Source organism: Carcharodon carcharias, chromosome 22, assembly GCF_017639515.1.
Source record: "Carcharodon carcharias isolate sCarCar2 chromosome 22, sCarCar2.pri, whole genome shotgun sequence".
In the NCBI taxonomy this organism is placed as follows: domain Eukaryota; kingdom Metazoa; phylum Chordata; class Chondrichthyes; order Lamniformes; family Lamnidae; genus Carcharodon; species Carcharodon carcharias.
The window spans coordinates 31,150,112-31,174,619 of record NC_054488.1 but is presented as its reverse complement, the minus strand read 5'-3'; the positions used below and the strand labels follow the sequence as shown (position 1 = coordinate 31,174,619).

At 43.4% G+C, this 24,508-nt stretch overlaps 1 protein-coding gene across 1 annotated transcript in view; it reads left to right on the top strand.

Moving 5' to 3' along the window:
• Positions 1-24,508, top strand: part of pik3r5 (phosphoinositide-3-kinase, regulatory subunit 5) — a 107,340-nt gene that overhangs the window by 37,035 nt on the left and 45,797 nt on the right. Inside the window, exons 4-5 of the mRNA XM_041216624.1 lie at positions 5,142-5,210; positions 7,181-7,319. Of these exons, the coding sequence (XP_041072558.1) occupies positions 5,142-5,210; positions 7,181-7,319 (208 nt within the window). The remainder of the gene's footprint in view (positions 1-5,141; positions 5,211-7,180; positions 7,320-24,508) is intronic.

Sequence of the window (24,508 nt, the reverse complement as noted above, 5' to 3'; positions counted from 1 at the left end):
ACCACCACCACATTAAAATGAGACCTGAGAGGGTAAGGTGATCACAGTGTCTGTGGAGTCAAGGGTGCACTCATCCTCCTGGATCTACAGAAAAGATTCATAAAACATTGTCAAAGTTTCCTTTGGTTGATAGTCACTGAAGAGTCCAGAGAGTAACAGGCCCAATGCTTCTCCCACAGATTGAGAACTCATTTTGATAAGGGGCCCTTCAACAGGTATTAGTAGACTAATTAACATATTCAAGGAGTTTAGCTCATGCCTTAAAAAGTGTACCCCACAAACTTATCACTGAAAAATAATATGGTCAAAGTGAATTCCCTGCTGTAAAACACAGTTGGAAATAACAATTTGGAGGTGGATATTTTTAGTTTGATGTATGACTGGATTAAACTGTCATGCTCAGTTTAAATTGGGGTTTTATTTTAGGATTCAGTATTTGGTTTGAATTCAATTCACATTCCTGACCAAATCAAATCAAAATTAAGAAATAATACAACTTAATTGGCCTAGAATTTCTGATCTCCGGAGTGCCATACCCAGGAGATACCCCAGAAGATGCGCTAGGGGACCACCCGGAAGTGCCCTTGGAAGGATTTCCTGGGAAGTTCAAACATCCAATGGGCAAATACCGTGCGTCTGAGTTAAATCAGAAATTTTAGCTGGTTCTGACTGTCACACCAGAATAGTTACTCAGGAGATGTTAGAAGAATTAGAACTTCTTCTAACTCCTGGGTAACTATAATACTGACAGCCCAACCCACCCGCCTCATACCCGACCCATCCGCCTCGACCCTCCCGCCCTGACCCACCCACCTCGCACCCAACCTACCCACCTCAACCCACCCACCTCGCACCCAACCTACCCGCCTCGACCCACCCACCCTGCACCCGACCCTCCGCCCTGACCCACCAGCCTCGACCCTCCCACCTCGCACCCAACCCTCCGCCCTGACCCACCCACCTCGCACCCAACCTACCCGCTTCAACCCACCCACCCTGCACCCGACCCTCCACCCCGACCCACCCGCCTCGTACCCGACCCACCCGCCCCCCAACCCGACCCTCCGCCCCGACCCACCCGCCTTGTACCCGACCCACCCATCTCGCGCCCGACCCACCCACCTCGTGCCCGACCCTCCATGGGACTCCCCAACTTCAAAGTAAAAACTGTTTTTATGGTGTTGCAGATTCCAAGGTATGAAATTTGATTTAAAGCCTGACTCTGTGCTGACTGTTGGAGAAAGTTATAGGGCAGATATACTGTATGTGTGGCATTTATCTCAAAATGCAAACTAGTTGCAAATTTGCAGCTCTGATATAAACATCACTTTGAAACACAAACGTGCCTCTGTTAGGTTAGCGTGACGATTCTTGGTAAAGATCTCACCACAGCATACTCACTCTATATGGTGCATGTTTGTTGTTGAGATCATAACCACAACAGGTGAAGCATTACATTTCCCAAGTGCCTGTTGAATTGTAGAACCCAAAGTTAAGGTGCAGAAAGAGGCTATTCAGCCCATCGAGTCTGCATCAACCATAAAAATAGGAAAAAATAAGCTAGCCGTTCATTTTAATCTCACCTTCCAGACCCTGGTTTGTAGTCTTGCAGGTTAGAACTCTTCAGATGCAGATCCAGATACCTTTTAAATGAGTTGAGCATTTCAGCCTCAGCCACCAATTCGGGAAGTGAATTCCAGATGCCTACCACCCTCTGGGTGAAAAAGCTTTTCCTCATGACCCCTCTAATCCTTCTGACAATCATCTTAAGTCTATGCCCCCAGGTAATTGACCCCTCAGCTAGGGGAAACAGGTCTTTTCTATCTAGGCCACTCATAATTTTGTACACCTCAATTAGGTCACCCCTTAGCCTCCTCTCTTCTAAGGAAAATAAACATAGCCTACCCAATCTTTCTTCATAGCTGCAATTTCCCAGCCCTGGCAACGTTCTTGTAAATCTCCTTTGCACTCTCCAAAGCAATTATGTCCTTCCAGTAATGTGGTGACCAGGACAGAATCGCAGAATCTTTACTGTGCAGAAGGAAGGCATTCAGCCCGTCGAGTTTGCACTGGCTCGCTGAAAGAGCATTCTACCCAATCCCACTCCCCTGCCTTATCCCTGTAACCTTACACATTCTTTCTTTTCAGGTAGCAATCTAATTCCCTTTTGAATACCTTGATCGAACCTACCTCCACCACCCTTTCAGGAAGTTTGTTCCAGACTACAACCAACTCCTACGTGAAAACATTTTTCCTCACATCACTTCTACTCCTTTTGCCCATTAATTTGAATATGTGCCCTCTAGTTCTTCATGTTCTCTTGACTGGGAACAGTTTCTCACTATTTACCCTGTCCATACCCCTCAGGATCTTGAATATCTCCATCAAGTCTCCTCTCAAACTTATTTTCTCCAGGGAAGACAGACCCATCTGCACACAAAATTCCAGCTGCAGCCTAACCAGTGTTTTATACAGTTCCATCATTACATCCCTGCTTTTGTATTCAATACCTCGTCGAATAAAGGAAAACATTCCATATGCTTTCTTTACCACCTGATCCACCTGTCCTGCCACCTTCAGTGACCTATGGGCATGCAGTACATCCTCTCTCATTATACTTATTGTATCTAATGTTTTGTATTCTTCCTCTTTAACTAGAATATCTACATCATTCTTCTCTACTTACTGAAGACAGAGACAAAGTATTGAGAACCCTGCCCACATCTTCTGCATCAATGCACAAGTTACCTTGTATATCCCTGATAGGCTCTACCTTTTCCTTAGTTGTCCTCTTGTTCTTAACATACTGGTAAAGCATCTTTGGGTTTTCTTTGATTCTACCTGCCAATATCTTTTCATATCCTCTCTTTGCTTTCCTAATTTCCTTTTTTAATTCACCCCTGTACTTTCTATACTCCTCAAGGCTTTCTACAGTATTAAGCTTTTAGTGACTGTCAAGAGCTCTCTTTTTGTGCTTTATCTGGCCCTGTATGCTTCTGGATAACCAGGGGGCTCTAGATTTGGAAGTACATCCTTTTTCTTTGTGGGGACATGTCTACGCTGTGCTTGTAGAATCTTGCTTTTGAATATCGCACACTGATTGTACACTGTTTTCCCTTCCAGTAGCTGTATCCAGTTCACTTTCTCCAGTTCGCCTCTCAGCTTTGTAAAATTTGTCTTCTCCCAATTTAGAACTTTTACTCCTGTTCTATCTTTGTCCTTTTTCATACTGGTTCCAAATCTAACTGTATTATGGTCACTATGTGCAAAATGGTCCCCCCACTGTTACTTCATCCACTTGGACAGCTTCATTCCCTAAGACAAAATCTAGAATTACGCCCCCTCTCGTTGGGCTTGTTACATGCTGGTTAAAAATTTTGTCCATAGGTCCCTTCTCTGGGTTAACTAAGTTATACAGGTGAGAATGAGATAATCAGAGTTTAGATTGCAAGAAAGTGACAATATCATTGGATGCGATTTCCTGACTATTAAGAAATGCTACTCATTGTCTAGTTGAATAACAGTGATGTGAAATATGGGAGGGGCAAAACCTCTTGTGTAAACTACACATTCATTTGTTCAGCTTTCAAAGGTGCAGTTTTGCAAATAGAGTTATGATTAACCCAGAGTTTGTGGTTGATATGACTGAGCAACAATGTAGAATTGACAATGCCAAAAGTCAGTAACTACTACAAAGTCTTCAATTCCTGGCCTCTGCAGATTTCAGCCAGGGGCAGTATTCAGTGTGTCAAAAGGCTGAGACTCTTTTCTCTAGAAAATAGAAGGCTAAGGGGTGACCAAATAGAAGTCTTCAAAGTTATGAAAGTTATGGTGTATGTGGTAGGCAACAAGGAATTCAAAATTAAGGCTCATAAATATGGATATTAAATCCAATAAGGAATTCTGGAAAAATCACTTTATTGAAGGAGAATGGTGAGAATGCGGAGCTTGCTACCACATGGGGTAGTTGAGATGAATATCTAAGATTCATTTGAGGGAAAACTAATAGTGAGAGACAAAGAAATAAAAGGTTATGTTGATAAGTTTAGATAAAGTAGGATAAGAAGAACATAAACACTGACGTAAACCAATTGGGCTGAGTGACCTGTTTCTGTGCTGTAAATTCATTGCCATTCTTTGTGACACAGTTGCTAACCCACTAGCTAAGTGTTCCAGAATCCTGTGTTGTTGTCTGTAGGATTATTACAAATGGTTCTACTACCTTAGGCAAAAAAAAATCAGTAGCTCGCATTAACCTTGGTTTGTTTGGATGAAGGGGTTGGAGGACACCACTGGGGTAGCCAAGATGGGGTAGCCACCCTGTCTGACACACAAACCATTTTGATGAGATATCAGATATTTGGTAAAACTACATCCATGCATGAATTTCTGCCTGCAAAAACAAGGGATGAGAAAGCCCTGAGGAGTGTCACCAAAAAGCTTGATCAACTCATCCAGTTTAAGGAACAATAAGGATAAAAAATATTAATTTTTCAATCTAATTTTTGGTTTTATACTTGTTAAAATTACAATTACATAGATTTTACAGCAGCAGAACAGGCCATTCAGCCCAGGTGATCTATGCTAGTGATATCCTGTACACGAGCCTCCCTAACACAAGGATTTTGCTGCTCTTTAATCATCCACCAATCCCAGGTGAGAGAGTCAATGGCGAATCAGCTCTCACACCTCCATCTTGGTCATTTAATCTTTGTAATCAAGGCTGCATGAGTAGGTCCCAAGATTTTCTTTGTATTATTTTCCTTCTGCGGGTTACTGACCTTGGTGACCTCTCTTTACTGTTGTAGTAAAACCCTGAGAGTATTTTTACAATGAACTGAGGAAGCCCCCCCCACCCCCTCCCATTATGTGGTAAATTGTACACATCAGCCTGCATCCTGCTGGTTTGAGGCATGGTGTGTCAAAGCACCAAAACACAACACCCTATTTCAGTAATTTATATTTGTGAAAAAAGGTATAATTTCCTTAGAATAAAACAAAAAAAAACACCAAGGTACTTGGCAGATAAATTTATTCACAAGTGTTACTGAATCATTTCTTTCTAAGATGTGCTATGAAGAAATGAAAAATCACTTTTGAGAATAACATGATGTCTTACGTGTGTGAAATATGTTTTGCAGGTGCAGGAAATGTGTCAGTATGACTTATTGGTGCCACTGGCTTTAATGTTTTATTCTGCAGCTTTACGAGTAAGTGCTAAAGATATGTTTCATATGTAATTTAAAAATGTAATTGTTTAAGCATGCAAAAATGATTTATAAAAGGATTGCAATTCTTCAAAAGTGATTGTGATTTTTAACTTTTCCTTGAATTAGGTCCTTAATAGGAAAAAGTTTACATATCCTAAAGATGCATTGGGGAACTCCCCCTCAGGAGCCCCCCATAAGGATTGCATGGCAATTGCCCAGGAGGTTCAAACTTCCATTGGGAAATTGCCCTGCACTGGAAATCATCTGACACGCTAACTTAAATCACAAACTTCATATGGTTCAGACTGTCTTACCATAATAGTTACCCAGAAAAAGTTAGGAGAATTAAAACCACTTTGAACTTCTAGGTAACTATAGTAATGACACCCGCCACCCCCGCAACTCCCAGCTCCTCACAGGACTCCCCCCAGCCCCGATCCACCACTGCCACCCCCACCCCATCAATTATCCCCCAGCCCCCATGACTGCCCTACCCACCCCCAACTACCCTCCTCACACCCCAGCTACCCTCCACACCCCGACTATCCTCTACACCCCGACTACCCTTCCCACCCCCAAACTATCGTCCCTACTCCCCTGACTGCACCCCATCCCCCAATTACCCCTCCACCCCTGACTACCACCCTTCCCCCAAACCACCATTCCCAGTCCCTCCGACTACCCTCCCCAGCTGCAGATTACACCTCCAGCCCCTGGCTACCCCCCCAAACCCCCGAAAACCCTTCCCATGGACCACTGCCCACCCCCACTGACCACCTCTCAGACCACCTGACTCTCTCCCACTGATCGCATCCCCCACTGAGCACCCGACCCCTCCCTACTGAGCAACACCCACTAACCACCTGACCACCCAATCCCCTACGCCCAGACCCACCCTTCCCCTACTCCCATCCTTCTACTCATCCTATCTGCCCCTACCCATCCCCCAACACCCCACCTCAACCCCCTCAATCCTACCCACTTACCTTATACACTTACCTTCTGTCTGGCTTCTGAAAGGGGCTGGACCTTTAAACCTACCTGCATTACAATGGCTAGTGCTATAAAAAAAAGTACGGATCTTCCTTACTTCCGACTCAGCTGTCCTCGACAAAAGGCCTTGGGAACTTGCTGCACTGCACCTTTCTCATCTGGCCCAAGCCGCAAGGTCAGGCAAGAAAGGTTTGGCAGTGTTTTGGGATCAGTAACTAGGAACGGAGTAGCAACCCAACTGTGATTGCCACTCCATGGAAATTCAGACCCATTATATCCAATACCGGACACTACACTTTCGAAAGGATGATCTTGGAGACCAGAGTTTGGGGTGGGGGAGTTCTCCAACATTGCAAATTTAAAATTCTTCTCCTTGTTTTTAAATCCCTCTGTGCCTCACTTATTCCAATCACTAACTTCTCAAGCCCTTCCACCCCCTTGCTCCTTGAACTCTCCATTTCACTGCCTCTGGCCCCTTGTGCACCCCATCTTTGATCTCTTTCCACCATAATTGGTAGGTGTGTTCTCAACTGCTTAGGCCTCATTCTCCATCTTTACTATCTGCCTCTCCTTTTCCTCGGTAACACCCTCCTTAAAACCCAACTCTTTGTCCAAGCCTTTGATCACCTTTCCTTCTTTGCCTCAGTTTCTGTTTTCTCTTCACACCTGTGTGTGCTTTTGACATTTTTTTTATATTTAAGTGCTGTATAAATGCACTCCATTGCTGCTCTTATCTACCAAGAATGACTGCTAGATTCTGTCCCGCAGTCATTCTTGAACATCTCAAAAAGAAGTTATTGAATGGTGCTTGAAGACACCAAAGAGCAGATCATTTGATTTTTTTTTAAAGTTGTAAGATATTCAGGGAATGAAGAGAATTTTTGAATGAAATGTAGTTCCTTTAAAGCATTACTGTTTTCATGGAGTACTTTACAGTCTTTGCACATTTATTGAATCTGCTCTGTGGTCCTTTGCAGACTCCATATTTTCCTCCAGAATGTAACCTGCTGAAGAAGGCATACAATATCTACCACGGCCTTCTGACATGGCCTGTGCCATATTGTAATATTTGCAAGGACCTTCTAGTATTTATTCAAGATGAAATGAAGGCACCAGGTAAGAACAGTTTACCATCAAACCACAGTTCTGTAATTACATTTATAAAAGAATATAATTTTTAAAAAGGCTTTTTATCTATTAAGCGGAGGTCTTGTGGTGCGGTGAGTGAGCCAGAAGGTCAGGGATCAAGTCCTAGGGGCTGAATTTTATTCTCTGAAAATGCTGTAGTCCCGTAGAAGTGTAATGTCCTGTCGTGAACTTGACCCCAATGTACAGTGGGCGGAATGTATTGTGGGCCGGATGCATTGAAAGGATGGCTGCTGGGTGAAGAAGTGGTTTATGACACCTATCTGGATTCTAGGACCGATCCTGAGTGACAATACTATGAGAGCCATGACACGGCCAGGGCCATCATCGAGCAGACCATTGGTCTGCTCAAAATGACATCTAGTTACCTCAACTAATCTTGCAGATCTCTTCAGTACAAGCCTGAGAGATTGTTCCTCCTGGTGGTTGTTTGTTGTGCACTCTATAATCAGGTAGATTGCAGAGAGGCGATCCTCTCTTAGAGGATGCTTCGCGGAAGACAATCTATTCTTCTGAGGAGTTAGAGGAAGAGGAGGGAGAACCGCTCCAACCAGTTGTTCAAGGACTTCAGGGAGCATCTGTATGGGTGAGAGACAGGGGAGTTCTAATCCTGACAAGTTAGCTCAGTCTATCCAAATATCTCATCATCATGGTCAGCATTTCCTTCTTCTTTCTATTTCATCACAGGAAAACTAATTGCTCATCTTAGACAGTCTCAAATATCTAAACCATAAACTTATTTGGGTGCATGATTACACATTTAAATAAGGGCATCAATGGAACCCATCTCCATGCATTCTCACAAACAAATAAACCAGTGATCATTTGGAAGACTTTCAAACAAGACATCATTTATGTGCACAGAAACTCAACAACATGTGTAAACAATACAAACATTAAATTCAACCATGTGCACTCAAGTGTAACTATTGTGGGGTTTTCTTGAATCTCTAATGGGTGTAATGGTGTAGTGCTTCCCCCCTCACTGCCAGCTGTGTTGGAGAGAGGCTGCTGACCCTTATGCCCCTTGTCTGCAGTGACTTGGGTGGCTGTCCTCTGGTTGCCTGAGGCTGTGAGGGCCTCGGCATGGTGGGAGTCTTCTGCACAATGACAGAGGGCCCATGTGTTGATGTGGCCTGTGAAGGTACCTGTGCCAATGACAGAGAGGCAGAGGAGAGGCTGTCCCCATCAGAAGTGCTCTGAGAGGTTCCCCCAGATGCTATTAACCGCTAAGATAAAAGCAAAATACTGCGATGCTGGAAATCTGAAATAAAAATAGAAAATGCTCTTGATTTTGACCCAGCGACAGTGAAGGAAGAGCTCTGAAGAAGGGTCATACAGACTCAAAACCTTAACTCTTTTTCTCTCTACAGATGCTGTCAGACCTGCTGAGCTTTTCCAGCATTTTCTGTTTTTATGTTGGTATTAACTGCTGCTCACCCTCCACCATGAGGTCGATTTCGCACTACCTGCTTTCCTGAGAGGGACCAGGAGCTGGAAGTGACTCAAGGCTCCTTGTTCCCCTCTCGCCCAAGCTCTGAGCCCCTACGCTCAGAGACAGGCGATGGAGTGCATGTCCGAATTTACAGACCCGATTGCTTCAGTAATTTGTTTTTATTAATTCATGGCTAGGCCAGCATTTATTGCCCCCCATCCCTAGTTGCCCTTGAGAATATGGTGTTGAGCTGCCTTCTTGAACCGCTGCAGTCCATGTGGTGTAGGTACATCCACAGTGCTGTTAGGAAGGGAGTTCCAGGGTTTTGACCCAGCGACAGTGATGGAACGGCAATATATTTCCAAGTCAGGATGGTGAGTGGCTTGACGGGATCTTCTGGTGGTAGTGTTCCCATCTATCTGCTGCCCTTGTCCTTCTAGATGCTGGTGGTCGTGGGTTTGGAAAGTGCTGTCCAAAGAGGCTTGGTGAGTTCCTGCGGTTCACCTTATAGGTGGTACACACTGCTGCCACTGTGTGTTGGTGGTGGAAGAAGTGAATGAACAAAGAACAAAGAAAAGTACAGCACAGGAACAGGCTCTTTGGCCCTCCAAGCCTGCGCCGATCATATTGCCTGTCAAACTAAAACATTTTGCACTTCCGGGGTCCGTATCCCTCTATTCCCATCCTATTCATGTATTTGTCAAGCTGCCTCTTAAACACCACTATCGTACCTGCTTCCACCACCTCCTCTGGCAGCGAATTCCAGACACTCACTACCCTCTGCGTAAAAATCTTGCCCTGCACATCTCCTCTAAAGTTTTCTCCTCTCACCTTAAATCTATGTCCCCTAGTAATTGACTCTTCCACCCTGGGAAAAAGCTTCTGACTATGTTTGTTTGTTTGTGAATGGGGTGCCAATCAAGCAGGCTGCTTTGTCCTTGATAGTGTTGAGATTCTTGAGTGTTGTTGGAGCTGCACTCATCCAGGCAAATGAAGAGTATTCCATCACACTTCTGACTTGTGCCTTGTAGATGATGAACAGGCTTTGAGGAGGCAGGAAGTGAGTTACTCGCCTCAAAATTCCTAGCCTCTGACCTGCTGTTGTCGCCATCATATTTATATGGCTAGTCCAGTTCAGTTTCTGATCAATGGTAATGGATGTTGATAGTGGGTGATTCAGTGATGGTAATACCGTTGAAGACAAGGTGTGATTGTTGAATTCTCTCTTGTTGTAGGTGGTCATTGCCTGGCACTTGTGTGGCATGAATGTTACTTGCCACTTGTCAGCCCAAGCCTTGATATTGCCCAGGTCTTGCTGCATTTGGGCATGGACTGCATCAGTATCTGAGGAGTCGTGAATGGTGCTGAACATTGTGCACTCATCAGCGAACATCCCCATTCTTAACCTTATGACAGAAGAAAGGTCATGAATGAAGCAGCTGAAGATGGTTGGGCCGAGGACACTACCCTGAGGAACTCCTGCAGTGATGTCCTGGAACTGAGATGGTTGACCTCCAAACAACCTCAACCATCTTCCTTTGTGCTAGGTATGACTCCAACCAGCAAAGAGTTTTCCCCCCGATTCCCATCGACTTCAGTTTTGCTTGGGCTCCTTGATACCACACTTGGTCAAATGTGGCCTTGATGTCAAGAGCAGTCACTCTCAACTCACCTCTTGAATTCAGCTCTTTTGTACATGTTTGGACCAAGGCTGTAATGACGTCAGGAGGTGAGTGGCCCTGGTGGATCCCAAACTGAGTGACAGTGATTAGGTTATTGCTAAGCAAGTGCTGCTTGATAGCACTGTTGATGACCCCCTTCCTTCACTTTACTGATGATCAAGAGTAGACTGATGGACCGGTAATTGTCTGGGTTGGATTTGTTCTGCTTTTTGTGGACAGGACGTACCTGAGCAAATTTCCACATAGCGGGTAGATGCCAGTGTTGTAGCTATACTGGAACAGCTTGTCTAGGGGCGCGGCAAGTTCTGGAGCACAAGTCTTCAGTACTATTGCTAGAATATTGTTGGGGCCCATAGCCTTTGCAGTATCCAGTGCCTTCAGCTGTTTTTTGATCTCCCATGGAATGAATCTAATTGGCTGAAGGCTGGCATCTGTGATGCTGGGGGTCTCAGGAGGAGGCTGAGATGGATCATCCACTTAGGACTTCTGACTGAAGATTCTGGCAAATGCTTCAGCCTTATCTTTTGTGCTGATGTGCTGGGCTCCTTGTGCTGGATTTAGCACTCCAAGACAGTTGTCAAATGAGGAAGCTGTATGTTCTGTAGATTGGTGATCACGGCACTCGTGGCTTGGATGCACACCTCTAAAATCCATGCCAGAGTGCACTATGTCTCCAGTATCTCTGCTAAAGCTCCAGATACCTCATGCTGGATGTCCAGCAGCTTCTGCCTTCCAGAGTCTCACCATCAGGCTGGGACTCAGCATCTTGGTCAACTCCAGCACTCCTCCAGCTGCCAGGCAGCTGCTCCATCTCAGCCTCTGGCAGCTGCACATGTGACTGTGATGCCCCCTCACCAGTTTGTGGTTCCCTTATTTCCGAGGTGCTGGTATCTGCACTGGTGCTGGGTGCAGAGCAAGGATATGACACTGCATCCTCTAAGGCTTCCTCTTCCTGCTCAGAGGTTGGTCTGGGACTCTCGGGACTTGTGGTGAGAGCTGTCGATGTTGCATCTGTGTAGGAAACAAAAATAGGGATGGTTAAGGCCATCTTCAGCCTTTGGGGTGAGTATGCATAGACTAACGTCTGCATTGATAGCACTGCAAGCATTGTGAGATGTGACTAATTGTTTGCATTTTATAACTTGCAACATGCAGTTACTTGTTAATCCTCTATGCATGAGAACCCTTAAACTCACAAACAGTGAATGCCTCATTCATATACCAGGCATCATGAAATGTCCCCTTAGCCCTCCTAACACATCTCTCTTACACTTGGTAGAATGTCACCCACAATCTCACCATCCCAGGGCCTTCTTCCTATCTTGCCTCTACCAATGGACTGGCTCCACTCACTCATGCCCAGATTCTCTATGGATGTAAGCATTGCCAGGTTTGGCACACTGCCTCTAGTCTTGCTTCTTTCCCTGGCATTGTGCGCCTCTTCTCCTGCAATTTAAGTGCAATATTGTCACGATTTTGAATCTTCTGTAGAATTATATGTTCATACGTATGGCTTATGTGAACTCCACAGGCTGCAGTGTCTACACAGTGATTTGCACTGTGCCTTTTGTGCCTTTTGCACTTCCCACCCCTCAGCCCCCGACAGCCTTTCATAGGCCTCAGTGCCATGTAGAGTGACATTTGTGCGTCACGCCGTCTCACATTTTTGGGCACCGCACAAGACAATACCCTAATGAAACTTTCCATAAACCTTCAGTGTTTGTATATCTCCATGGTGGAGCCTCACTCACCTTTCCAGATCTTAGAAGGCCTTTGACTTATTTTCAGTACTGAACCCAGGTTCGCTGGACCACCTTGAGGCTGCTCACCTCCACTGTGACCTCCATCCAGGCTGCTTTGGTCAGGCTTGGTGGCCTTTTCTTTCAGTCACCTTGCATGAGGATCTCCTGCCTGGAGGAGGGGTGGCAGGGAGTCATTGTCAAACCTTGGGGTCGTACTGGACCTTTTACCCTCCCCATCACCTGGCTCCCTTCTGTTGGCCATTTTTGGAGAGATACAGAGAGTGAACAGCCTGATGTTCTATATCTGAGGGATTCATCAGGGTTATAATTCAACTGCATTCCAAGTCGTCCCTTCCCTACCAAAGATCCTGAAACCTTCCCATCAGTCAAAACCATCAAACATAAATAAAAACATTCATTCATCTCTGGAAATGTTTTCCAATAATTATATTCAGCTCCAAATTCTTCTCACAATCCTCAAGCAATGATCTCTGGTACACCTGACACAGTCCTGAGCCAGGGATCCCTTTAAATAAGTGGCTGTGACCTCCTTTCCAGGTCACAGCTTGTCTTCTGCAGAGCCCAGACGTCCTGCCCTCAGCCACCTGCAGAGCCCAGACGTCCTGCCCTCAGTCACCTGCAGGGCCCAGACGTCCTGCCCTCAGCCACTGCAGAGCCCAGACGTCCTGCCCTCAGCCACCTGCAGGGCCCAGACGTCCTGCCCTCAGTGGCCCATTGTGTGAGAGACCCACCTTCTACTAATGCCGTTGGCTGGCAGCCTGACTGCTGGTTGTTAATTGACTGATTCACATAATATGCGTTGTGTTTAAAAGGAGGGGGGCGTGAGTCAGCGGGTCACCACCTCCCGGCACCAACTCCCACCCACCGTCAAGGTGCATAAAATCCAGCTCCAGGACTTGATGGCCAAGGAAGGGGCGTTCATGATATAGCCAAACAGACTGACTTGGAAATCCTTCTAACATACACTAATGACAGGCTGTAAGAGTGGGAGAAATTCCTGGTCAGCCACGAGGTGGGTAGAAATTGGATCACTGTCCATAGCTCCAGCCCACAACATTCATGCAAAATTGTATGTTGGGGAGGGGGGACCACAGCTGGCTCAGCTAGCTGAACGGCCAGTGTGGATCAGATTGGTGCCAACAGCATGCAGTTTGGTCCTTGCTCTGGTTGGGGTGGATTCCGGACCTGCCTTCTTGTGCTACCCATGGTGGAGATCTTAAACAAGTCAAGTACAAAGTTGGCATGTTTTATGTGGAATAAATGTACAAGTCCAGATAATATCGATCTAATATAACAGGATATTTTCTTATATTTCCTGAAGCATGGGAACTCTGAAACTGTTCAAATAGTTAAAAAGGTTGAGGCCTTGAATTCCACCAGGATCGTAGACTTCACTTCTGTTTTCAACCCCCTCATGTAACATCCATTTGCATGGAAAATGAAAAGTAAATTTGTATTGCTCCACTGAAAGGGAACTTTGAAGGTCAAACCGAGTCCCCTTATTTTTATTCATAGTTGTTATTTACATGAAGTGGCTCACTTATTCTGGTATATCTCCTTTTTGGATATTCACATGAGCTCATTTAGTTCAGAGGTCTGTGATCCTTATGATATGAATTTTAAAAGTCATCTCAGAAAAAGACATTCATTCTGTGTAAATAGAGTAAATGCTTGTGGTTATTTTATACATTCATGCTGTATGCTCTGACCTCCTATGTGATTTAGCAAAACTGGGTTGTACCAAATGTTTTTAGCCCTGCCCAGGTTCTCCAATAGTCAACAGTCAAATTATTTTTTGTGTTTGTGTTTGTTAAACAAAACATAAAGAAATTGGGATGCATAAAAGAAATTCAACCTTCACTTTGTTGAATAGACCATGCGCAATTTGTACTATCACAGACCTCAAACTCAATTTATTTAACTCCCCTAAATGAGGTCAGTAATTGCAGATAAAACTGCCAAAAATTATTGAATGATAGAATGATAGAACAGAGAGGAGGCCATATGGCCCATGTTGTCTGTGCTGGCTCTTGAAAAGGGCTATCCAATTTGTCCCTGCTCTTTCTGCAGACCCTATAATTTCTTTTTCTTTTCAAGTATTTATCAAATTCCCCTTTGTAAGTTATTGTTGAATCCATGTCCACCACCCTTTCAGGCAGTGTCCTCCAAATCATCATAATTTGTTGCATAAAAAAATGTTTCTATGCGGCCCTCCTTAATTAACTTAAACCTCCCTGTTAATTTTTTCCTGATTAGTGTTTCCAAAACCTTAAACTGACTGGCTGGTAGTTACTTGGGATGTCCTTACACCCTTTCTTGAATAACTCTATAAGTTAAATTCATCTGCCATGCATCTGCCTATTTCACCAGTCTATGACTCCCTGAAGCCTATTACTACCCTCCTCACTGTTTTGTATATTTGCAAGTTTTGTGTCTTCAGATATTATGATATTATGCCCAGTATACTCAATTCCAGGACAAAACAGATCCTGACACTGACCCCTTGGGAACATAACTGACACTTCTCTTCAGTCTGAAAAACAACCGTTTGTCATCTTCCTGTCCCTTGGCCAATTTCATATCCGCATGCCGCTGCTCCCTGGATCCCCTTTTAGGTTTCAGTTTTGCTAACAAGTCTATTAAGAGATTCTTCATCAAATACCTTTGGAAAGCCCACATGCATTACCTTCATTCACCCACTCTATTACTCCATGAAAGAACCCAGTCATACTTGTCAAATATGATTTGTCTTTAAGAAATCCATGCTGACTTTCATTTATTAACCCATATTTTTCTAAGTTTCAATTAATTTTGCCCCTGATTATTGTCTCTACAAGGTTTCCCACCACTGACATTAGGCTGCTTTGTTCAGTAAAACACTCCTCCCTGTTTTGAGCAAGAGTGTAACATTTACAAGTCTTCCAGTCCTCTAGTACTACTCCATATTGAAGGAGGATTGGAAGCTTGTTTTATTCATTCACAGCGTAGGGCATTGCTGGTAAGTCCAGTTTTTATTGCCCATTCTTGATTGGCCTTGAGAAGGTTTTTTTTTGAAAAAAATACTTTATTCATAAAATATCTGAAAGAACATTACCAAACATTTCTAAATGGCCATCGCAAAAAGTGCAATCATATTCAACTTTAACACATGGATCACATGGTGCTTCTATACAACCAATGAATATTATAGTCATTTCAATATGACCTTTACAGACAGTCAAACAGTGCAATGGTATTGCAGTTATCAATATACATCATGTTGCGCTCTGCGGTGCTTCAATACAATTATGATACATTTAGTATTCGCTACATACATTCATTATGAGTCATAGGTGTTGGTGAGCCAACTGAGAGGCTTGCTAGGCTTTCTCAGAGGTAGTTAAGAATTAACCCCATTGCTATGGATCCAGAGTCACATTTAGGTCAGACTGTGTAACAACAGCAGATTTCCTTCTCTACAGAATATTAACTAGCTGTGTTTTTATAACAGTTCAGTAGTTTGCTCGTCACCATTACTGGTGACTATCTTTTTATTCTACCAGATTTTATTTAATTAACTGAATTTAAATTTCCCAGCTGTCATGGTGGGATTTGAGCTCATGTCATCAGATCATTAGCCTAGGCCTCTGGATTACTAGTCTGGTAACATACCCACTCTGCTACCAAACTCCTAGTAATGATTGTGACCAGAGCCTCCACAATTTCCAACCTCACTTCTTCCAGCAACAGAGGTTGTAACCCTTGTAGACAAGGTGATCTCCCTGCTTTGAGCATTGTCAATCATTGAAGTACTTTGTTTTATTTATCTTTATCCCATACAATTTATCTACTACCTCTGTGTGCACTGTGTCATTAACAGCAACTCTCTTCTTTCATAAAGATAGAAGCAAAATACTCATTTATGATCTCAGCAATTCTCTGCCTCCACAAGATTTCTTTTTTAGCCCCTTGTCATCCTGATCCTTTCTTTGATTGCCTTTTTACTATTTATATGTTTATAAAAGACTTCTGCATTCCCTCTTATGTTACCCACTAATCTATTCACATACACTATTTGTGCCCCCGATTAGCCAGAGGTTGTGGTCCATGTTGGTATAATGACTTAGGTGGAAAGGGGATGAGCAGACTCCTGTTTTGAAAAAGGAGTGTGTAAGAACTCAAGCAGAAAGGGAGCTGTTTTCAAGAAGGAATTAGATAAAGCTCTAGGGCGAAAGGGATCAAAGAACATGGGGAGAAAGCGGGAGCAGGCTATTGAGTTGAATGATCAGCCATGATTATGAATGGTGGAGCAGGCTCGAAGGGCCGAATGGCCTACTCCTGCTCCTAATTTCTATGTTTCGATGGAAATGCAAGACTCTGCTGAGAAGCAGGAAACAGTCCCCGCTAGCCGAAAAATGACTGAGTAGAGAATACAAAGAATAATTTCAATAGAGGTGGAAACAAGCAGTCTTTTAAGGATTGGCAGTTTAAAAAATCAAATGTTATTCTTGTCGCAGAAATGGACATATAATGAGACAGTGCAAGGAAAGATTCAAACAGGCTTTTAAAAAAAAGGGAAAAAAATGAGATCTACAACTTAGAAGACCCTGAAACAACAAATTGAAATATTTACTTTTTGTTTAATCTGAAGGTTGGAAAGATAGAATCAATATTTGTAACAGTGAAAGCAAATGGCAGACCTATTAAAATGGAAGTGGACACAGGGCCTTGCACTACAGTAATTGAGGAACATACCTTCCGATATGTGAATAACGGGGAACACCAATTAAAATTAGAAGAAACAACTGCCAATTAAAAACATACACGGGTGAAGACATTTAAGTCAGAGGCATAAGCAGAGTAACTGTCTGTTATGGTAGCCAATCGGCAAAGTGACCAGTGTTGGTATTGAGAGGCAGAGTTGGGCCTAGGGCGAAATTGGCTAAGGGAAATCAGCCTTGGGTGGGCACTGAGGTTCTAACAGGAAGCTGGATGCATTCCTGTTTTGAAAAAGGAGTGTGTAAGAACTCAACAACCTGAAGAAATGCAGGCTGTCTTAAGCCAAAACCTGGAAGAACAACAAAAGGAACTCAAAGAGACCCTGCTTAATGACAGAGGTTGAGATGAGACGAGCACCCTTCGAAAGGAGAAAGTAAACCTGCAGAAAGACCTTCACACGCTACAAGATTCCCTCTGGCCAATGTTTATATCCTTGGAAAAGTACGAAAAGAAACAAAAAGAATGCAGCACTTCTCTGAATAAACTGAAGGATGAGTTGGCAGAGAAGATGCAACAATACTTAATTTTCCAGGAGGCAGCAAACAAATACAAAAAAGAGACCGATGAGCTGGAGAATCAGCTAAATGAAGCCAAAGAGACTTTAGAAGCAAAAGTGCAAGAATTTTCTAAGAAGAAGACACACAATGAAATTTTGGAAGACTCAATCACTGAGCTCACTCAAGTCGAGTTTGCTTCTGAGAGAAGTCGGGTCAATATTGAAGTCGATAAGAAGGCCGAGATTAAAGTCAGCGCTAGAAAGAAGAAGGCACACAGAAAGAAGACACAGAAACACAAATAAGACTTTAATCCTGGTAGCATACAAATACACTTTCATACATAGGCCTGGCAATCAAATTGCGAATGCTGATGCACTCGGCCGTTTGCCTTTACAAGAAAATGACAAGGACTTCCCAATTCCGCAGGAACTTGTTTTATTGTTTAACTTCTTAGATTCCTCGCTAGTATGCGCTCAACAGATTAGGGACTGGACAAGTTGGGACCTAAACCTATCTGAAGTACGAGAACAAGTGCTTCATGGTTAGTCACAAGACCCCGTATCTGATGAAATGAAACCGTACTTTAACAGAAGGCATGAAATAATCAGCCAGGATGGCATCTTATTGTGGAGGGCATGAGGAATTCACCAAGGCTCCTTCGACAGCACCTTCCAAACCCACCGCCACTACCATCCAAAAGGACAAGGGCAGCAGATAGATGGGAACACCACCAGCTGGAAGTTCCCCTCCAAGTCACTCACCATCCTGACTTGGAAATATATCATTGTTCATTCACTGTCGCTGGGTCAAAATCCTGGAACTCCCTTCCTAACAGCACTGTGGGTGTGCCTACACCACATGGACTGCTGCGGTTCAAGAAGGCAGCTCACCACCACCTTCTCAAGAGCAACTAGGGGTGAGCAATAAATGCTGGCCCAGCCAGTGAAACCCACATCCCGTGAATGAATTTTAAAAAAATTGAACTACACAGCACACATCCAGGAATATCCCAAATGAAGACCACAGCATGCAGCTACCTATGGTGGCCTGGGTTGGATCACAAAATAGAGAGCTTAGTCAAGAATTGTGTGCAATGTCAGCAACTGCAAAAGTTACAATCAACAGCTCTGTTATACCCTTGGGAGTGGCCAGGAAGACAATGGGCGCAGTTACGCAATGACTATGTGGGACCTTTCATGGGAACAATAATTCTGCTCATTGTCAATGCCCACTCATAATGGATGGATATATGAGGTGAAGTCACCAACGTTGACTGCTACAATTGAGAGGCTACGTCAAAGTTTTACCATTAACAGTCTACCAGAAGTAATCCTTTCTGATAATGGCACGGCATTTACGAATGCTGAGTTTCAACGGTTTATTAGCCTCAACGATATCACTCGTAAAAACTTCACCGTATCACCCTTCCTCAAATGGACTGGCCAAAAGGGCAGTTCAAACATTCAAGGTATGCATGAAAAAGTGAACTGGAGATTCCTTAGCAATCAAGCTAGCATGCTTTCTTTTCCATTATAGGAGCACCCCTCACACTATAACAGGTGTCACGCCAGCAGAGTTATTGATGAAATGCCATCCCAGGATGAGATTGAGTTTAATGATGCTGAATTTAGAGAAAAAGGTGGAAAGGAGTCAGGGAAGCCAGAAAGACATGACTGACATAGTCATGAGAAGAAATTTACCATGGGAGAAACGGTATACGTGAAGAACTTTGGAGAAGGGCCAAGGTGGTTACCAGGTGAAATAAGTGCAGTGACTAGAGTGCTGTTTCACCACATGGAGGTGGAAGGCTGCATCATACAGAGACGTGTGGATCATTTCAGGAAGAGAGAAACCGATCGCCAAGAAATTATTCTACCAGTGTCCACGACCAGGCCAACGTTTCCTGTTGAGACTTCTCAACCCAGGACAGACTGATATTCCTGTAAGAGTTGAGGATACAGAACTGCAGGTGCTGATGTTCGGGCAACTCCGGAAAAGGAGGTTCCTGACAAAGTACCTGAAGTTGTAGAGCTGAGATGTTCTACATGCATAAGGAAACCCCCAGAAAGATTGAGTCTGTGAATGACTTAACAGTATATATATTTTGTTGTCATGAGAAAATTGTACTTGTAAATATAAAATGTATATCTGAGTAAAGGTGGAAGGATGTGATAATTATGGTTTTATTTAGTGTGTAATATGCCTTTAAGGATAATGCTTATAAAGAAAGATCACATGATCTTCAGATTCCAATAGCAGATTAGCGCGGACTACCTCAGTCGTCAGTTGTTTGAGTTGGAGGCACACATGTTGTTGCTGTTGAGAACCTTTGTAAATAAACTAAAAGTTTCCACCTAAGAAGTGTTTGCTGATCAACCCTATCAATAGTACCTACTCGGTCACCTCTCACAAAAGAAGGGCATCAGATTTCTGAGGCATTGGGGCTGGCTCTGGGGAAGGTGGGACCTGTAGAAGCTGGATGGTCTACCCCAAATAGGACTGGGACGAAGATCTTTGCTAGTGCTGTTGGATGGGGAGAGATTTAAACTAGATCGGCAAGGGGCTGGGAACCTGAGGACAAATTCAGAGCAGGGAATGGGCAAAGGAGAATTTGTGAGTGAATCTGAAAGACAGAAGCAGCACAGGTTAAAAAGCATACAGCACAGGAATTTGGCAGTGTTAAAAGGTTTATATGTAAATGCGAAGAGTATAGCAAATGAAGCCGATGAGCTGAGGGCACAGCTAGACACATGGTCTGATATCATCGCTATAAGGGAAAGTTGGCTTAAAGAGGGGCAAAAATGGCTGCTCAGCATCCCTGGATATAGAGTTTTCAGACAGGATAGAGAGGGGGATAAAAACATTGAGGGTGTAGCATTATTGGTTAAAGAATCAATTACAGCTGTGAGGAGGGATGATGTACTAAATGAAGCATCAAATGAGGCCATATGGATTGAGCTCAGAAATATGAAAGGGGCAGTCACACTGCTAGGAGTGTACTATAGACCCCCAAATAGTGGAAGGGAGTTAGAAGAGCAAATATGTAGGCAAATTTCTGAGTGCAAAAGCAATAGGGCAGTAATAGTTGGAGACTTCAACTACCCCAATATCAATTGGGATGTGAACAGTATGAAGGGTACAGAAAGCACAAAATTCTTGAACTGCATTCAAGAGAACTTTTTCAGCCAGCACATAACAAGAGGGGGCGCAATTCTAGATTTAGTCTTGGGAAATGAAGCTGGCCAAGAGGATGAAGTAGCAGTGGGGGGACCATTTTGGAGATATTGACCATAATACATTTAGATTTAGCATCATTATAGAAAAAGACAAAGATAGAACAGGAGTAAAAGTTCTAAACTGGGGGAAGACAAAATTTACAAAGCTGAGAGGTGAGCTGGAGAAAGAGAACTGGATACACCTACTGCAAGGGAAAACTGTCCAATCAGTGGGAGGCATTCAAAAGTGAGATTCTGCAGGCACAGTGTAGACATGTCCCCACAAAAAGGAGTGGTGCTGCCAAATCCAGAGGATTGGAGGTCTGTGAAAGTTGTACCAATATTTAAAAAGGGTGTGAGGGCTAGGCCAGAAAATTATAGGCCAGTCAGTCTGACTTTGGCGGTAGGCAAATTACTGGAATCAATTCTGAGAGATAGGATAACCTGTCACTCAGAAAGGCACGGATTGATCAGAGACAGTTGCGTGGTTTTGTTAGGGGAAGATAGTGTCTTACTAACTTAATAGAATTTTTTGAGGCAGTAACAAGGAGGATTGATAAATGTAGTGCAGTGGATGTTGTCTATATGGATTTTAGTAAAGCATTTGACAAGGTCCCACATAGCAGACTGGTCAGAAAAGTGAGATCCCATGGGAAATAGGGGAAGGTGGTGAGTTGAATCCAAAATTGGCTCAGTGACAGGAAATAAAGGGTTATGGTCGATGGATGTTTTTGAGAATGGAAAGGAGTTTCCAGTGGTGTTCCACAGGGCTCAGCGTTGGGACCATTGCTGTTTGTTATATATATTAATGATTTGTACTTAAATGTGGGAGGCATGAATGGGAAAATTGCAGATGACACAAAAATTGGCCGTGTTGTTGACAGTGAAGAGGAGAGTTGTTGTCTCCAGAATGATATAAATGATTTGTTTGAGTGGGCGGAAAAGTGGCAAATGGAATTCAATCCAGAGAAGTGTGAGGTAATGTATTTGGGGAGGGCAAACAAAGCAAGGGAATACTCAATTAACGGGAGAATATTGAGAGGTATTGAGGTAGTGATAGACTTTGGAGTGCATGTCTACAAACACCTGAGGGTGGCAGGACAGGTGGATAAGATGGTAAAGAAAGCATATGGAATACTTTCCTTTATTGGGTGCGGTGTTGAATACAATAGCTGTGATGTACTGCTGGAACTGTATAAAACACTAGTTAGGCCACAGCTGAAATTTTGTGTGGAAGGTTCTGGTCACCACGTTACAGGAAGGACATAATTGCTCCGGAGAGAATGCAGAGGAGATTTACAAGAATGTTGCCAAGGCTGGAAAATTGCAGCTATGAAGAAAATTTGGATAGGCTGGAGTTGATTTCCTTAAAAGAGTCGAGGCTGAGGGGTGACCTAATTGAGGTGTACAAAATTATGAGGGGCCTAGATAGGATTATGAGGGGCCTGGAGCTTGGCAAATAAGGTGGGTGTGCTACAGGCAGACGTAGCCACATGGGATTATGGCAATAGTGAAGGCCTGACTCAGACAAAAGGAGGAATGAGCACCTAATATTCCGAGCTACAATGTATTCAGGAAAGATATGGAAGGGAAAAAAAGAAGGGTGGGGTGGCTGTATTAAGCAATCTTATTGCTACAGCATTAAATGTTGCAGGTACTTAAGGGTTCAAAGAGCTAAAATCTCTTTTGATCTGGGGGTGGATGGGCTTAAGGTTAGGGTGGAGAGTTGGAGTGGTTTGTGGGGTAGTGCCTGCAAAATCTTCCAGTCTCTAATAGTTCTTGACACTTTCTCATTTTATGCTGGTATCTCCTTAACTTCTGTCACCAGTTTCAATCATTCAAGTTCTAATCACATTAACAAACATAAATTTTCTTCTCTGCTGCCCAACAGACATAGTGAACCTCAGATAAATTGCACTTCAAAATGGAAAGGGTGTACTCAGTTTCCTTCAACTAAATCATTTGCATGATCTGCTGAACTCCATGCACAGCTCCACCACTTGGGTGGACCTACTGCTTGAAAAACAGGAGCATATTTGAACACAAAATCGGGATATTCCTCACTTATCAGTTGCTGTGCCTAGTCTTACTGCTGCTAACAGAGATCTATGTTGCCTTGTCTTCCAAGGTACCTAGCCAATGGAAAAGGTTTTGCTGTCTTGTTTTGGTGTTGGTAATAGGTAGCCTAGACCTATCGCATTCCATCTCCTAGGAGTTAACGCAATGGTCCCAGCCACTCTCTAATCTAGAATTTTTATACATGCTAACGTGACATGTGTGCTCATGCTGATTGATACAGTGCAAACAAATGGGTTAGATCATGATGATGATGACCATAAATGCATTATTCAGTTAAACTTGTTACAATGATCATGATCACCTAATATTTTATTACCCTTCAATCAGCAAATTAAACGGAAACAAAAATAGAATTTGATTGCGAGCAACAAGTATCCTCTAGATCCTTAAGATTTTGATCTGGAACCTTTGGAAGGTTCATCAGAATTAATTTTAATTCACTTCATTGTGTAACTGTAGGAAAAAATGCAGTTTGACTTGTAGCTGAATCTCACTAGAATGTACTCTCATGAGTCCTAATTTAAATATTTAAAATGGGAAGCAGAAGTGAAAATTTCCAAGCAATTCAGAATATGTAAGCAATCTCTGTCAATGGATAAACAATAAGGTAATGTTTAGGGGAATTTGGAGCCTCTATTTTTGCTATTTCTGTAGCAGAAAATTTGCTTCTGTTTTGTTCCTTTTACCCTTCTGATAACTTCTTGGCTGAATTAGTTCAAACTACACTATAATAACTTTGTTTCTGGTTTTGACATTTATGGGATTCACCTTACCCCTTACCCACCTACACATGTACCTATTGACTCATCCATTTGCACAGATACTCTTTTTTTTAATTGTTTCAGGGGATTTGGGCTTCACTGGCTGGGCCAGCATGTTTTGCACACCCCTAGTGGCCTTTGAGAAGGTGGTGGTGAGCTGCCTTCTTGAACCAGTGAGGTCCCTGTGACGTAGGTACATCCACAGTGCTGTTAGGGAGGGTGTTCCAGGATTTTGATCCAATGATAGTGAAGGAACAGTGATATATTTCCAAGTCAGGATGGTGAGCGACTTGGAGGGGAACTTCCAGGTGGTGGTGTTCCCATCTATCTGCTGTCCTTGTCCTTCTAGATGGTAGCGGTTGTGGATTTAGAAGGAGCTGTCAAAGGAGCCTTGGTGAATTCCTGCAGTACATCTTAGCGGTCTATTCAGTTTCACTAATCTTGAAACAAATCCATTGAGCCTTGTGCTTTTAAAACAATCAAATATTCATTTGGATTATTAATGAAAATGTATAATGTAAGTCTACGTCTTCTGTTTATGGAATAGAAGATTGGGTAAAAAAGACCAGTGATGTTCTATTTTTGAAATTGATAAACATGAGTGAGGCTGTTGATTTGGAAAATCTCTTTCAGCATTTCCAAACAAATGAAGAACCCCAGGATGATGGCCCTGTTGGGGCCATTAGGATACACATATCCCAATTTACACCTGACTAAGGCATGGACCACATGGAGTTGACTGTCTTTTACATTAAGCAATAGTACAATCTCAATCCAGAGAAACTATGGGGTGAATTTTAGGGGCCCCCGCTGACATATTTGAAGGTGGGGGTGATGAACAAAATAAAGCTGGTTGCTAGTCTGCCACCTTCCTGCCCACCCCTGACCTGTTCCCCAACATACTGGGGGTTGGGTAGGTTGTCAAGCAGCCCACCCTCTCTTAGGGTTATTGAGGCCCTTAAGTGGATA